Source organism: Myxocyprinus asiaticus, chromosome 41 (genome assembly GCF_019703515.2).
Source record: "Myxocyprinus asiaticus isolate MX2 ecotype Aquarium Trade chromosome 41, UBuf_Myxa_2, whole genome shotgun sequence".
Classification (NCBI taxonomy): Eukaryota; Metazoa; Chordata; class Actinopteri; order Cypriniformes; family Catostomidae; genus Myxocyprinus; species Myxocyprinus asiaticus.
The window spans coordinates 13,089,199-13,106,473 of record NC_059384.1 but is presented as its reverse complement, the minus strand read 5'-3'; the positions used below and the strand labels follow the sequence as shown (position 1 = coordinate 13,106,473).

General features: G+C 38.6%; 1 protein-coding gene and 1 long non-coding RNA gene across 2 annotated transcripts; one reads left to right on the top strand and one right to left on the bottom strand.

Moving 5' to 3' along the window:
• Positions 1-390: 390 nt before the first annotated feature.
• Positions 391-14,517, bottom strand: LOC127431490 (uncharacterized). The gene is made up of 4 exons (XR_007895612.1): positions 13,127-14,517; positions 12,737-12,813; positions 8,580-8,697; positions 391-3,324 (listed from the first exon to the last, which is right to left on the bottom strand). It is a non-coding gene; the product is annotated as an uncharacterized LOC127431490 (long non-coding RNA).
• si:ch73-264p11.1 (uncharacterized protein LOC100000923 homolog) lies at positions 12,350-16,600 on the top strand. Its single transcript, XM_051681919.1, has 4 exons — positions 12,350-12,786; positions 14,905-14,968; positions 15,348-15,528; positions 15,753-16,600. Exons 1-4 carry the CDS (start codon positions 12,653-12,655, stop codon positions 15,794-15,796), a joined length of 423 nt encoding a protein of 140 aa, XP_051537879.1. The 5' UTR covers positions 12,350-12,652; the 3' UTR covers positions 15,797-16,600.
• Positions 16,601-17,275: the final 675 nt, after the last annotated feature.

The following is a 17,275-nucleotide window of genomic DNA, read 5'->3' as shown; positions in this document are numbered from 1 at the left end:
AGACTCAACAATTGATGTTTAATATACTATACATTTAATTTACCCCAAACTATGACAGGAGACATAATTAGCCTCTTTTCCTTTTTTTCCATTTCTTCTCTTGATCAATTTTGCCAGAAGGGCTGTGATAGAATTAATAAAACTTCATAAAAACAGAACACTGGACATTTCAAGATACCCCACAGCTTTGAAATGCAAACAAACAGCTTTTCGAATTAATTATAAAGAATAGAATGTTAATTTAGGCAATATTTATAATATTCATAATATTTATAATATACAAGGCTGTTGAAAAAATGGGAGAGGACACACTAAAGAAAGTATGTTTATTAAAGAAAATAATATTTCATATAATAATAACAAAAAGCAGAAGGTTCAGTGGTTGCTGATCCATGGTAGACTGTAATCCGGTCTTTTATTTACTTATTTATTTTTTAATAAACTGCTCTCTCAGAATATCCTGTGGGATAGATAGAAGTCAAATTAAGTTTCCCCAAAACTACACTATTACATTTTACAATGTACAGTAGTTTTACACATGGGAGAGATTATATAATTTCAGATAAGTGGTAGCTAACATGGCCAAGCTAGTAGCTATGAAAGTGTAACTTGATAACCAACAAGCCAAGAGAACCAAATACTAATAAAGACTGAACTAAGAGAACTTGACGTATAGTTAGCTAGCTAGTAAGCCTATTGGCAGTATACAGACTAAGAAATGTATTTCATAAAGGTTAAATTAAAACAGTTTAGTCTACAAAAGTTCTGCTTTTGTGTGGTCATAGTGTGTTACACATTTCCTTCTTGGTTTTATTAGCAGTTTGATCTGTTATCTAGCCAGCCGATCAAAATGTACCACCTCATCTCTGATTGGCTGAAATTCTGGCACATTATAATGCTGTGACCTTGTTGATCAAACAAGCAGTCAAAGCTATGAGTGCACACAGAGTGGGTATGAGGAGAGAGCAAGTGAGATCTTGCACATGCAAAAAAGAGTGGAGTTAAATAAATTTCAAAATTCTGTGCAAATTCACATTCAAATAAACTTTATTGAAGTGCAAATTTGATTTTTGTTTGCTTAAAGTGAATTCAGCTTTGCAAGAAGATACACTGCTTTACAAAACTTAGTTCACGTGTGTGAAAAATACCTTTTAATGCACTCAAAATATCACCTTGCACACACAGAATATTTTTGTGCTCTCAAAATATATTGCGTGTGCAAAATGGCACACATATAACTCCATACCCTACTGGATTTTTAAACGTCTTGGGCAGAGGTGATTATCCCTGCCCTCTCCATTAGGCAGGTAACAGACGGGACACTTCCTTTACTTCCACTGCTAATCATATTTGAAGAGCATGGAGATTGACATCCACTTATGCAATGACTTTAACCACACTCTGTAAAAAATAACAGCATTTGCAGTAGTGTCACAAGTAGAAAGTTAGGACTAATCACTGAATTAGTAATTGATAGTTTAATGCTCGAATCATTCATTATTAATGTATTGATGATGAACTATCTTTAATTAAACGTTGCCAGGGTTCATCACAAACAGGAAGGCCAGCCTCCACACTGTTTTGCGGTATGTGTATACACTATGCATTTTGGTAAGAGCATGTAAGATCTGATTTCAAAATTAAAGCATCAGTCTGTCAATAATGAATTAATGAAAAAATAAATGAATGAATAAAGATACATAAATAACTACATAAAACAAAATGAATAAATATTAAACAAAAAATAAACTATTTTAATAAAAAAATAACGCCTGCAAATTTAAAGCAACACTATGTAATTTTTTATTTTTTTAAATAACAAAATGTTATTAATGAGAGAGTGCTACAAAAATCCATCTTCCAAACCATGTATTTACTTTAACCAAATTCACTTTGATAAACCTATAATAATTATATTATATTATAAATATTTTAGAGCTTTCGGGACGGATTTCATGGGAAATTGCATTCATACGTCATATCCGTACACAGAGAAAATAAGATCCGGCTACTGTAGCGCACGTGTGGGATTAGCTGAAGCTGAAAGTTTGTTGTCACAACGAATGAGAAAAATTGACAATGGATCATTCAAAACAGCAAACCTCCAGTGAATCACTTTGTAAAAACAAAGAAACCCCGAACAGTGCAGAGTCTACGAGCAAAAAGGGAAAGCAACAGAGTCAGTAATAAAGCCTGAATCAACATCAGCTTGGCTTTTCAGAGGTGGCGACAACTCCAAGATTTGAAAGGATTTAAAAGCGACCCAGAGATGACTTTTTTTCTTACTCGACAGGTAAGCTATTTTATTGATATGGTTTATGTGTAGTTGTGTAATCACACACACACACACACACATAGCAAACATAGTCTGTGTATGTGTTTGTAGTGAAATACAATAATTATACTGCAATTGGTACAGAACTTTTCACTTGCTAGCACACATGTGTATTTTTCTTTATAATGGCAATAATTTTTATAAATAAATCCTTTAGTCCTAGGCTTGCCAAGGACATGTGAGTCTTGAAATGATGTTGACTACTGGTTGGTAACAATGACAATCTATAAATTAGTTACTACCGTGGTCTATTTGGCCAGAATATCCTGCAGTTATAAAAACTTTACAAAGTTTGACCTTATCAGACTATCAATCGTTATGTCTAATGTTAACAAACATTGCCTAACTTTTGTAACATAATTTATTTCAAAACATCAGTGTTTCCAATAAGTCAAAACAACAGCATAAGTTATGGCACTTACCTGCTCAGATGACATGACAGATATCTGTCTTTTCCTTTCTTTCTTATTTTTCAATTCGCTCTGATAAGATGTCCTGTATTCATGTGTACACTAATGCCTCGAACCACATTCATCCGCACAGAGGAGCAGAGCCGAAGCACAACCAAAACAATGTCCTTCCGCAAGACACATGCACTTTTATTTTTTAACCGCTAGAGGGCCAAAAGTTACATAGTGTTGCTTTAATAAAAAATGTATAATAAAGAATACATTTCCAAAGACCATCTGATTTTTAAGCACCAAAATCACAGACTGTCATTAAGAAACTTCCTGTTTCCAAAGAACAGTTACACTTCAGAATGATAGTACACCACCTCAGAGTGTCACTCACACAATGTCAGGACTGTCTGATGTTGAATTGTAAAATTAAAGCCCTATAAAATTTGTAATGGCATTTTCATTTACAGGTCGATGGATTTAAGAGCACAAGCTGCAATTCCAGCTGTCTGCCCTGACCTGTTCCAGGTCCTCAGTGTCCATGTCCAGGCACTGTTCGTGGAATCACCTCTCACATGTGTCACACTGGATCTATAAAATGACAAGGTGGAAATATCAGGGTACTCTCACAAATTTATACCTGACAGTATTTTTGAACAAATGTTGCTCACTATGTAACTATATTACCGGTCTTCATATAAATTTTAATGAATATTAACAATAAATAAAATTGGTTTACTGTCAAAATGTTGGTGTATCTAAATATTCAGTGTCACAGTTTACAATTTCTACTGTTTTTCATCTCCAAATTCTGCTTTCACAACACCAGCATAAGCTGCTACAAATGCTTCTATCTCAGAGTTCAAAGTCAATGGAACTAATATGATATGCAGCCTTTATCCCAGTTTAATCCAAGCCTATTCGTCCACCTCTAAACCCCTCAAAGCAGCTTGTCTTGTGACAATGCACTGTGGTAAACATTTAAATCAGCCCTTAAAACAGTGCATTACATGCTGTACAATAACAGTGTGGGTAAGCTGTGCCAAGATTTCAAACAGAGTCTGTTAACATCCCCTTCATCTTTGAGATCCCTTTCATCTCTCTCTCTCTGTTTCTGTGTGGGTGCTCTTTGTATCTTGTTGCAGATCGCATACCTCCAGCCCTTCATGCTTCAGCACAATCATCTGGTTTATCAATTCCACTATGCTGTCCTGCTCCACCTCACCTCCACCTCTCTGCACTGCTCCCCAGCTAATCATCCATCAGCCTTCCCCATTCACCTGCTCACCTGCCACACTTACCTCAATCAAATCAAATCACTTTATTGTCACACAGCCATATACACAAGTGCAATGGTGTGTGAAATTCTTGGGTGCAGTTCCGATCGACATAGCAGTCGTGACAGTGATGAGACATATACCAATTTACAATAACATCAAATTAACACAATGCAGTTTAAACATCTGTTATACATAATTAAACTCGACTTAAAACATCAAATTAACACAACACAATTTAAACATCTGTTATACATAATTACACTCAACTTAAAACATCAAATTAACACAACACAATTTAAACATCTGTTATACATAATTACACAACTTAAAACTTCAAATTAACACAACACAATTTAAACATCTGTTATACACAATTACACTCAACAATATACAAATAATAACATACACTGTACAGTATACAATATGCTGTTTTTTTTTTTTTTTTTTTGTTTGTTTTTTACTATATAGATACTATATAGATACACATTATTCAATAAAAATTAGAATATATATGAAAAAAGTATATATGTAGAATGTACAGTATTGTACTGTATTGACATTCAGGCTGTCGGTTGATAGTCAGTTGTTAAGAGAGACATAATATAATGACAGTAATATAATTTATGACAGTCCGGTGTGAGATAAAAGAGTAATAAAGTGCAGGGCTGATGTATTTTGATCGTGGGAGATCAAGAGTTCAGAAGTCTGATTGCTTGGGGGAAGAAGCTATCATGGAGTCGGCTGGTGCGGGTCCTGATGCTGCGATACCGCCTACCTGGTGGTAGCAGTGAGAACAGCCCATGGTTCGGGTGACTGGAGTCTCTGATGATCCTCCGAGCTTTTTTCACACACCGCCTTGTATATATTTCCTGGAGGGAGGGAAGCTCACCTTCGATGATGTGTTTGGCAGTTCGCACCACCCTTTGCAGTGCTTTGCGGTTGTGGGCGGTGCTATTGCCGTACCAGGCGGAGATACAGCCAGTCAGGATGCTCTCCACAGTGCAGGTGTAGAACCGTGTGAGGATGTGGCGGTTCATTCCAAACTTCCTCAGCCGTCTCAGGAAGAAAAGGCGCTGATGAGCCTTCTTCACAACGACTTCAGTGTGGACGGACCATGTGAGTTCCTCAGTGATGTGGACACCCAGGAACTTGAAGCTGCTGACTCTCTCCACTGGTGCTCCATTAATGGTGATGGGACTGTGTTCTCTGTCTTTTCTCCTGAAGTCCACCACAAGCTCCTTTGTCTTACTGACGTTGAGGGAGAGGTTGTGCTCCTGACACCAGTGTGTCAGAGTGTGCACCTCCTCTCTGTAGGCTGTTTCATCATTGTCAGTGATCAGACCTACCACCGTCGTGTCATCAGCAAACTTAATGATGGCATTGGAGTTATGTGTTGCCACACAGTCATGTGTGTACAGGGAATACAGTAGTGGGCTGAGAACACAGCCCTGCGGGGCTCCAGTGTTGAGGGTCAGTGATGAGGAGATGTTGCTGCCTATTCTAACCACCTGGCGTCTGCTTGACAGGAAGTCCAGGATCCAGCTGCACAGCGAGCTGTTTAAGCCCAGAGCCCGGAGTTTCTCATCTAGCTTGGAGGGCACTATGGTGTTGAATGCTGAGCTGTAGTCTACAAACAGCATTCTCACATAAGTGTTCTTTTTTTCCAGGTGGGAGAGAGCAGTGTGTATTGTAGATGCAATGGCATCATCAGTGGAGCGGTTGTTGCGGTAAGCAAACTGCAGCGGGTCAAGATAGAGTGGTAATACAGAGCAGATGTAATCTCTGATTAGTCTCTCAAAACATTTGCTGATGATGGGGGTCAGAGCAACAGGACGCCAGTCATTTAAACAAGTTATTTTCGATTGTTTTGGAACAGGCACAATGGTGGATGTTTTAAAGCATGTGGGGACTACAGACAAAGAGAGGGAAAGGTTGAAAATGTCCGTAAAAACACCAGCCAGCTGGTTCGCGCACGCTCTGATGACGCGGCCCGGAATGCCGTCTGGACCCGTGGCTTTGCGGATATTCACCCGTCGGAAGGATCGGGTTACATCCGCTACAGAGACGGAGAGTGAACTAACCTCTGTAGCTTCGGCCGTGAGAGCTCTCTCCGCGAGGGCGGTGTTATTTCCCTCGAAACGAGCATAAAAAGTATTTAGCTCATCCGGTAGAGAGGCAGCGGTGTTCATGGCGGAGTTTTTATTCCCTTTAAAGTCCGTGATGATGTTAATTCCCTGCCACATGCTTCTAGAGTTGGTGGTATTAAACTGTCCTTCAATCTTACTCCTGTACTGGCGTTTTGCTGTTTTGATAGTTTTTCGGAGGGCATAACTGGCTTGTTTATGCTCCTCCGCGTTCCCGGAATTAAAAGCGGAGGTCCGCACATTAAGTGCCGCGCGAACATCGCTGTTGATCCACGGCTTCTGATTCGGATAGATTCGCACAGTTCTGGTCGGAATCACTTCCTCTACACACGTTCTGATGAAACACATTACGCTATCAGCGTAAAGCTCGATGTCGTCATCAGAGGCGGACCGGAACATCTCCCAGTCCCTGCGATCAAAACAGTCTTGTAGCGTAGAGTCTGATTGGTCCGACCAGCACTGGATCGTTCTGAGGGTGGGTGCTTCCTGTTTCAGTTTCTGCCTGTAAGCGGGCAGAAGCAGAATGGAAGAGTGGTCCGATTTGCCAAATGGTGGGCGGGGGAGGGATTTGTAGCCATCCCGGAACGGAGAGTAGCAATGGTCCAAAACCCGGTCCCCTCGTGTGTTGAAACTAATGTGCTGGTGATATTTTGGTGCGACTGATTTTAAACTGGCTTTATTAAAGTCCCCGGTGACAATGAACGCGGCCTCAGGGTGCGCGGTTTCCTGCTCACTTATACTCCCATACAGTTCCTTGAGTGCCCGGTCTGTGTCGGCTTGTGGGGGAATGTACACAGCAGTGATAATGACCGCTGTGAATTCCCTCGGTAGCCAGAATGGTCGACACAGAAGCATAAGAAATTCCAGATCAGGAGAACAGAAAGACTTGATGGAATGTACGTTCCTCTGATCACACCAGGATTTGTTGATCATAAAACATACACCACCTCCTCTAGTTTTACCTGAGAGGTCTTTCGCTCTGTCCGCTCGGAGCATGGAGAACCCCGCGGGTTCAATGGCTGAGTCTGGAATCTCCGCAGACATCCAAGTTTCCGTAAGGCAGATAACGCAGCAGTCCCTCGTCTCTCGTTGGAAAGAGATCCGCGCTTTCAGCTCGCAGAGCTTGTTATCCAGAGACTGAACATTTGCCAGTAGAATACTGGGTAGCGGGGGTCGATTTGCGCGGCGTCTTACTCTGATGAGAACGCCGGCTCTGTTTCCCCTTTTCCTCCTGCGTTTCCGCGGCCGTGCTGCCCAGACAAAGGGCTCCGCTTGCGTGTTTGTAAACAGTGGGTCGGCATTGAGGAATGTGAAGTCCGGTTTACGGTGTGAGATCGCTGAGCCAATGTCCAAAAGTGTTTGTCTGTCGTAGACAATAAGGCAGACAACATCCAAGAATTGTAAACAAAACAAACAAACCATTGCTATGTTGTGTCGGAGCTCGCAACGCAGCAGCCATACTCGGCGCCATCTTGAGTCCAATCCTCATAGATCACTTAGTATATATAACTGTCTGTCATTAGAATTTCCCAGAGTTGTTTACCTGGGTGTAATGCCAGCATTTTTGGACATGTATTACCAATGATTTGTAATCCTTGCCTGATCTGTGTATTTTATTATTTTTTTTTGGCTCGTTTTTCGTACATTTGCCTGTATTGTTTTCTCTGGCTTTCACCTAGACTGTGTGCTAGCGTTTGTATTTTTGGCTTAGTAAAGACTGTGTAGAAAAATATATTACCTATAAGTTTTTATCCTAACGTTGTCTTTTCTTTTTCCTGATTAATTTCCTGAATTTCTGTAAGACATTACACTTTGTGCTGAGACACACTATTTTACATTGATTAACAGATATCAACTGTGTGTAAACTCTTTGAGCTACTCATCCAGGAAGATAGCCTTTGAGAAGCTGTCTTTAACTTAGATGTGAATTAAATTTACCAGACACCCCCCAACGCCGACAGAGATATTACACTGACCAATGTGTCGAAGGGATTAGCCAATATGGGCCACTGGCAGATTGAACTAGATTGTACTGTCAATTACTGTCCAGGATTTCCAGAGTTCTATTCACCTTTGCTATCACTCAGACATCTTGATTAGCCCAGCACACAACCCATTGTTTTGGGCTAGCCTTTATTTATTAGTATACAACCTTGCTCTAAATGCTAACCCTTCAGAAGACATTTCATAACTGCTGTTAACTCTCTCTCCACTGCACAGTGAAATGCTCATCATAACCATTTGCTTTCCTCTGATGCTTAAAGATTTTTTTCTTCAATGAGGGAACTTTTCTTAAACAAAAGATTTCTTCTACAACATTTTTACCTTATACATGTCTGCTGCCTTGTGTATTTGAGTCCTGTCAAAGCTGCATTTTAGTTAGTATTCCTCCACACTACAGACAAACACTTCCTTTACAAACCTGATGCTTTCAGTATCTGGGGAGCCATTGTTGTTCTTGCATGTGACATTTCCTTTTTGGACATCCCAAACCTGATGAGTGTAACAGCTGGAAAGGCCTTCTTCACTGCACTTGCCATCTAAACAAACACAAATATTCAAAACATCATATGTGCCTGACTCCTGCATAGTGCAGCTGTCCTAAACGCATAACTACATTATCCAAAATAACTCTTATTTACTCATTTACTACTGTACTTGTATCTGATTATTATATAGCAAAAAATAATTGCACAGGTAAAACAGAGATTAACGAAGATTGGTTTGTTGTGAAACATGAAAAATTAAAGCATGAGATACTAACTATATCTCTAAATTCCTTGAGTGTAGGTGTAGCTATTGAGTTGATAGTGGGTGTACCCCATGTATTTACCACCCTCCTAACAAGGGCCCCACCAATGTCCACACCTTGAACATAAGTGCTGTGCAGAGATAGTTCTGCTCCCCAAAGCAAAGCCTTAAATTCAATGCCCCAAAAAAGCAGGTGGGGCCCCCACCCTAACAGGCTCTGCCTACACTCATTGAATCAGGAGACACAAATTGTATGTCACATTATATTTGATTTTGGGATCCACCCTTTAGGGCTGTCACTACTGGGATAAAGGCTGAAGCTAGATGTAGGCAAATGTCCCACTGGCTCAGTGGCTCCATTATGAGTGTTAACTTACAACACAATGGGCAACAGCCATTACTTAAAAACTATTACAGCACAGTATATTTTTAAAAGGTTACAAACTGTAACTGTCAGTAGAACAGTGTGGGTGTTAATATGCACCACAACAACAGAACAGAACCAAACAACACATGAAAAATAACAACTATTCACAGAAAGTGTACACCGCTACACAGTAATGGAGGGGCCAGTGTAACAGCCGCTGGCCCAATCTAGTACTCTCCAAGCGCATGCAAGAGCGAATGGGTCATCGTGGACTGATAAAATCAGACAAATGAGAACGAGGAAGACCAAGATGCTTTTGTGCATTTATCCTCCACTGACAACCCTCTCTGGAGGCCCTTGGAAGATGACAAGCCCCTGGTGGAATGATCCCTAGCACCACCAAATGGAACCCAGCCTGATGTCACATATGGCTTATTAATTGCACTAGCACTAGAAGCACCATGAAAAACTCCAGCACATTCATGTGGTAAAATGGACGTAGGTGGGGGCTTCCTATTTGGGAGGGCAGGAAAAATAATTCTTCAGTGCTGCGCAACTGCACACGTGGTACACCAAATAGCCACAGTTCTAAAGGATGTAATACTGATTGATTAAATAAATGAATACCTAAATCTTTTTGCTGCAAGGGTGGAATCAGCTTCCTCTGTGGAACTTTTTGCAGAATCCACCAGTAATACTGTGCAAACACAATAATTTTTTCCAATGTCAGAGAATTAAAGTTAGTAAATAGGGACTTGGTTCAGCGTAGTTAGCCAAAAGTCAGCTGCAGTCATTTAATGTGCGTTTGCAATGTGAAACAAAGTTCATCGTTGCCGTTAATGTGAATCCTCCGACTTCTGGCAGATACAGCAAACGCGATAGAGGAGGAGTTATGTACATGAGCAAATGAATGCGCTAATTAAGTTACGTGAGGCGCTAAAATAACACGCATTAACTTAATGCGTGACGGCGTATGTAACGCCTTACGGCGTTTAGAAAACGGCGTTTTAAAGCTTAATACGGCGATACAAAACACGTGACCCTCTTGGCTTTCCATAACCATGTGGATTGTTGAGCGCGTTACTGTGGAGACTTCACGCTATTCTCCGTGGCACCCAAGTGCAACTGACCACGCGCCCCACCGCGCCCATTATAGTGACCACGAGGAGGTTAACACAACGTGACTGTACCCACCCTAGCAACCGGGCCAATTAGTTGACTGCAGTCATTCAGCACGCCCTGGATTGGAACTTGTGACTCCAGGTGTAGTAGTCAGCGTCTTTATTGCTGAGCTACCCAGGCCCCTGACTATTATTAATGTATTATTAAGTTTGGAGGCGTTATTTTTTTTAATTAAAATAGTTTATACACACACACACACACACACACACATACACTATATTGCCAAAAGTATTCGCTCATCTGCCTTTAGACGCATATGAACTTAAGTGACATCCCATTCTTAATCCATAGGGTTTAATATGACGTCGGCCCACCCTTTGCAGCTATAACAGCTTCAACTCTTCTGGGAAGGCTTTCCACAAGGTTTAGGAGTGTGTTTATGGGAATTTTTGACCATTCTTCCAGAAGTGCATTTGTGAGGTCAGACACTGATGTTGGACGAGAAGGCCTGGCTCGCAGTCTTCACTCTAATTCATCCCAAAGGTGCTCTATCGGGTTGAGGTCAGGACTCTGTGCAGGCCAGTCAAGTTCTTCCACACCAAACTCGCTCAAACATGTCTTTATGGACCTTGCTTTGTGCACTGGTGCGCAGTCATGTTGGAACAGAAAGGGGCCATCCCCAAACTGTTCCTACAAAGTTGGGAGCATGAAATTGTCCAAAATCTCTTGGTATGCTGAAGCATTCAGAGTTCCTTTCACTGGAACTAAGGGGCCAAGCCCAGCTCCTGAAAAACAACCCCACACCATAATCCCCCCTCCACCAAACTTCACAGTTGGCACAATGCAGTCAGACAAGTACCGTTCTCCTGGCAACCGCCAAACCCAGACTCGTCCATCAGATTGCCAGATGGAGAAGCGTGATTCGTCACTCCAGAGAACGTGTCTCCACTGCTCTAGAGTCCAGTGGCGGCGTGCTTTACACCACTGCATCCGACGCTTTGCATTGCACTTGGTGATGTATGGCTTGGATGCAGCTGCTCGGCCATGGAAACCCATTCCATGAAGCTCTCTACGCACTGTTCTTGAGCTAATCTGAAGGCCACATGAACTTTGGAGGTCTGTAGCTATTGACTCTGCAGAAAGTTGGCCAACTCTGCGCACTATGCGCCACAGCATCCGCTGACCCCGCTCTGTCATTTTACGTGGCATACCACTTCGTGGCTGAGTTGCTGTCATTCCCAATCACTTCCACTTTGTTATAATACCACTGACAGTTGACTGTGGAATATTTAGTAGCGAGGAAATTTCATGACTGGACTTGTTGCACAGGTGGCATCCTATCACAGTACCACGCTGGAATTCACTGAGCTCCTGAGAGCGGCCCATTCTTTCACAAATGTTTGTAGAAGCAGTCTGCATGCCTAGGTGCTTCATTTTATACACCTGTGGCCATGGAAGTGATTGGAACACCTGAATTCAATTATTTGGATGGGTGAGTGAATACTTTTAGCAATATAGTGTGTATATATATATATATATATATATATATATATATATATATATATATATATATATATATATATATATATATACACACTAGGAGGTCACTGGGAGGTCGCTTTTATTTTTAAATCAGTTCTTACACGGTCTTATCGTAATGCACAGTGTATACGCGTAACACAAAACAGCAGGAGGGCTAGCTTGACCATGTTTCTCCAAGCGGAGGCTGGCCTGACCGAGGTCCGCAACATGACGTAACAGCGGCCGCAAACATTTTGAATGTGCATACATACAGAAATAACGACATATCATTTAGTTAGTTGAAACTTTTTTGTTTGTTTTTAATCCCTCCCTTGGATATTATTTTATTACCAAATGATAAAGAGTTTATATAAACACTAGCTATATTTTACAAGTGTAATGTTGCACCTGCAGCGCTTCAGTTGTGATGTCGTTCAAACTTTGCTGCTGACATGTTTACACTTTGACCACTATTAGTAGTCTAACTTGCGAACGGATGAAAATAGACTTCCTGTTAAAATTAGTAGACACGAGTATTGACTGCTGTAGCCTACTTGTCTGCTCTGAGATGGAAAAGATGCCAAACTGAATCACAATTTCTGAGTGTGGGCTCCAGGAATATTCTCTGACACACACAACAAACTTTATTAAATGTCAATTGTGGACTTGCGGAAGAGGAGTTGACAGCAGTGACTTGCAGTGGCAGCACGTTCCTCACATGTGCGATGTGAAAAATGGACCATCCAGCGTATCATGGTCCCATAAGCAAACAAAGGTGTGAGGAGCTGCTTGGCAAAAAAGGAAAGAATGGAACATACCTTATTCGAGACAGTGAAACCATCCAGGGAGCTCTCTGCCTCTGTGTGTAGTGAGTATATTGTTTCATTTTCAAGAGCTGTCAATTTTTTAAGTATTCATTAGTTTCTCATCACCAGAAATATATATATTATACATATTATAGATATTATTAGTGTTGTTGTTGTTGTTGTTGTTGTTGTTGTTGTTGTTGTTGTTGTTGTTGTTGTTGTTGTTGTTATTATTATTATTATTATTATTATTTGTATTATTATATAATTAAAAAAATAGTTTTTAATTAGAACTGCCTCAATAAAGCTATTCATCAAAACATATTTGTACATACGCTCCACAAGATAAAATAACTTGTACACAGTAAAATGACAAATTATCCTGTACAAAAGTTTACTTACCTCCCTGGTTCTTAAAGGTTCTTAAAAAAACCTCAATGTTATTTATATGTTTTATTTTTCAGAAAAAGGGAAGTCACGCCTGTTTTAATTAACATTTTGTCCAGTGTGTAGTTTGCTAAACTATGTGGTCATAAGCTTTATGATGAAACCTTTGAGAACTTGACCTTGAACTGGAAAGACCCCAAACAACTTTTTTTTTTCTTCTCCTTTCTGCTAGAGTTCAGTATGTTTCTTATACAATAAATGGTGGTGATAAACTGAATTGTATTCAGTTTGATGATCATGTTCACTTTATTGGCATTTAACACGTATAGCAATGTATATAGTTCCCCTAAAGACTAGACGTGCAAGATTTGGACACTTACAAAAAGGCGAAATGCAGCTATTAAGGTAGTGGTGGTATGGATATAAAATATACTGTACAAATAAGCAGGTGCGAATAAGCACTTTGCTAGTGAGTCTGGAGAGACAAGTACTGAAAATGCAGAGACAGGCAAATTTGTGCGCTGCATATCAGTAATCCAATGGTTACATTTTCTGAACTAGTATATTCTGGATGTTTAAAAATATAAACATTTGGTTGTAATTTAGACTGAAATAATCTGCAGAAATAATTGCCATAGTCAGACACATACAAAAACAAAATAAAAATGGTCCAAATGAATACCCTGCAAGGGTGAGTTTGTCTAGGTCTACAACAAAGCAGAGGCAACCACTGATCATGATATTTTTGAATGGTAAATATATGTTCAGAACACAGTAATGCATATTACTGTAATTATCAGTGATGGTAGAAGTAGCCTTACATTTGTTTCTTTCTATTAATTTTACTGATACTTTTCAGCCAGTGGGCCCAATCATACATATTTGAGAATGCATATGTAATCTGGAAAACGCAATGTTCATAATTTCCAAAAAATAAAGAAATAAATAAAATGTTATTGTTAAACTAACAAATATAAGACAATCTGGTTTCACATCCCTTTAAAAAAAAAAAAAAAAAAAAAAAAAACACGGTGAAAAATGTTAAGCATTTAATATTTATGGCTATTATTCAGAATAACAATGGTAATTAAAATGTGTTACTGAAGAAAGAATGGAAACTAGAAATGATGGTAAGAAAACCAAAAACCACAATGTCTGCACTATCTTTTAGATCACTTTACTAAGAAAGTGTCTGCATAGAATTCAACAAATTTGTATTTTTTTTATTCTTGATGTCAACATTTACTCATCAGTAATATTACTCCGATTCCCTTTTCCTCTAAAACAAAGCTGAAAAGATGCACAATGATCGTGATCTTCTGTCCAGGTCAGACCCCAAGGACAGGTTGATTGTTATTCCAAACACTTTAAAAGTCTACCTCAAAAACAAATCAAGTATTAAGTTAACAGTTCGTAGACATGCACAGGTCCTTCTGACCAAAGAGTTATTAGGTATTTTGTAAGTTAAGAAAGCTTTTGTGAAATTAAGATAATTGTAGCGTAATGTCATATAATTCACTAGAATTCAAAAAAATCTTTGAGAGCCCCTGCCTCTGTTTACGTGCATGCAGCATGGAATAGGTTCTTAATTTGAGACTTTCACCAGTTACAATTATGATTAATTCATTTTTAATTTGAGTTGGTTTAATTTAATGTCCAAAATGGGCACTTCATTAACTATTTACTGCTTTTTGCCAATGCGTCATTGGTGCTGTTTGTCCTCAAGGGTCAACTGTAATTTTTTTTATTTAAAAAAATAAATAATTGTAATTATTTTTTTTTTATTCTTACAGCAAGCAAAAAGTGGTCTATACGTACAGAATTCTCCAAACCCACACTGGACAATTCACTTTACAGGTAGGATACACTTTGACTGATACTATTAAGACTGACTGTGAAAATAGAACTTTCTAAAGGATAACTTTTATACTTTTAACAATACCAACTGAAACAGAGTTAGAACCTTTGGACATAAAATGTATACAAATGCCATAAAATCTGTTTATTTGTATTTCACTGGAATAATCGATACTTTTGATTATTGCAGTGAAACAAAAATAAACAGATTTGATGGCATTTGTATACATTTTATGTCCAAAGGTTCTAACTCTGTTTCAGTTGGTATTGTTAAAAGTATATATTTTAAATGATTTCTATAAATAAGCAATAACTAATAAATAAATACATATCTGAATTACTAAATAACTGAATGTCACAACACATTTTGTTTCACCAGACTAGTTCAGGTGTAGAGGAGAAGTTTTTCAAGTCATTGAAAGATCTTATTCACCATTATAAGAAGAGGAATCAAGGACTTGCAACACACTTGCGTCATTCACTGAAAATAAAAACGCTGCAAGAACAGCCTTTGCAATGCCCAGAGCCACTTGTGCCTGATGAGGGAAATGACTATGAAAGTAAGTGCGGACTCTTATACTTTCGACATTCCATCATGAGTATTGATGCACAATACCAATGACAGTGCATTGACAATGAATAAAAGGATCAGACATACTTTTCTGCATCAGCAAACAATTAAAATAAAATATTTTAGAAAGAATAACCAAAAACAAAGAAACAAAACTGCATCTATGCCCGAATTAACTGTGCTCTCTCTCACTCTCTGTTTACTCTCTCTTAGATGTAGACAGTTCAGGGGAATATGTTGTTGTTCTACCAGACTGATTTATTCACAATGTGACATTCTGACTGGAAACAGGATCAACCAATAAGGATACAGAGATCTCAAAAGGAATTCTCAGATGTTCTGTTTTCATCCCCATCGTTTTGATATTTTAGTACATTTTCAGATGTGCTTTTTCACCTAAATATTGGAAGTGCATATAACATGAATCACATTTTTATCATTTGTTATTGTAAAATGGGAAATTTCAGGGATTTTAATGTACTTTAATGCTGTAATGGGGAGGAAGAGATCTTGAAGGTGTAAGATCTGCACGTCAGTATTCACAAATTCTGCCATGTACAGTATGAATTAATTTGCAGAATTAAAACCCTAATTTAAGAGTGAAGGAAAAGCAGCCAACAAGTCCCCATACATTATGACTTAAACCTTTCATGAATCTCATGAATTTGGTTGAGAAAATGCCGAGATTGTGCAAAACTGTTATCAATGCATTATCTAGAAATGTTTTGGCCACTGCATAATTTCCATAGTTTCAGTAATCCCAAAGAATGGATAGGTATGTCCAAAACTTTTGACTGGTACTGCATGTTAAACTATACAGTAGTTGTTCCTGAGGTAGTATGTGCTCGAAGTCAGACGTCAAAATCTTTATAGTTGATTTGCTGTATAGGTATACTAATCTGGGAGGTAAAGTAACATTTTGTAGCTCCTTTTTGCTTGATCAACTGCTAAGAGTTCAAGCACAAGAGATCTTTGAATGTGCATATGTTTTTTTTAATTGTTAAAAGATATTTGAGGACTGAACTGTATATTATGTAAAAATACATACTGTATGAATTGCATGTACAGGTTATAATATATATTCTGTGTCAAATATATACAGGGTTCATAATGTTATAAATATTCTACATGAATATTACAGAACACATTTTTTAGATTTAGAGATATTATGGATAGCATTTGGTTTACCACATCTTGAAACAGATGGGCCCATTACACTCATTTTCCATTGTAGTGTTCCAAGTTGTCAGAGACAGACAGACCATCTTAACAACTGATGTTACGGTCTAGTTTTGCCAGGTATTTTGAATCTGAATAGTGTTTTTAATAAATTGTGTGTGTGTGTTTTTTTAATGCTACAATTACATTGTATACTCTATATGACCTATTGGTACAATATTCCAGGCATAAAAAAATTGTCAGAGGTGTTATTATAATAATACAAATTCTCTATCTGCTTCTTAAAATATAATAAAATACTTTGTAAAGATTCTTTGAGGAATTTACTTTTCTAAAAATGGCAGATAATTTAGATGTTTAGTGACTATTTATTACATGACGTCATGGACAACATTTTATGTGTGGGTGTGAGACTGATCAAACACGTCTTTTTCTGACTAATTTGAACGCATAAGCAGAATATTACATTGTTTATTACTATAAGAATAATTACATTATTCTTGCTGTTAATGAAGACAAAATTAATTGCGGTACAGAAACTGAAAGGACAATGAGGT

Coding starts and splice junctions, on each gene's coding strand:
- si:ch73-264p11.1 (XM_051681919.1), top strand. CDS start 12,653: ATGGACCATCCAGCGTATCATGGTCCCATAAGCAAACAAAGGTGTGAG. Junction 12,787..14,904: donor GCTCTCTGCCTCTGTGTGTA/GTGAGTATATTG, acceptor TTATTCTTACAG/CAAGCAAAAAGTGGTCTATA. Junction 15,529..15,752: donor TGAGGGAAATGACTATGAAA/GTAAGTGCGGAC, acceptor ACTCTCTCTTAG/ATGTAGACAGTTCAGGGGAA.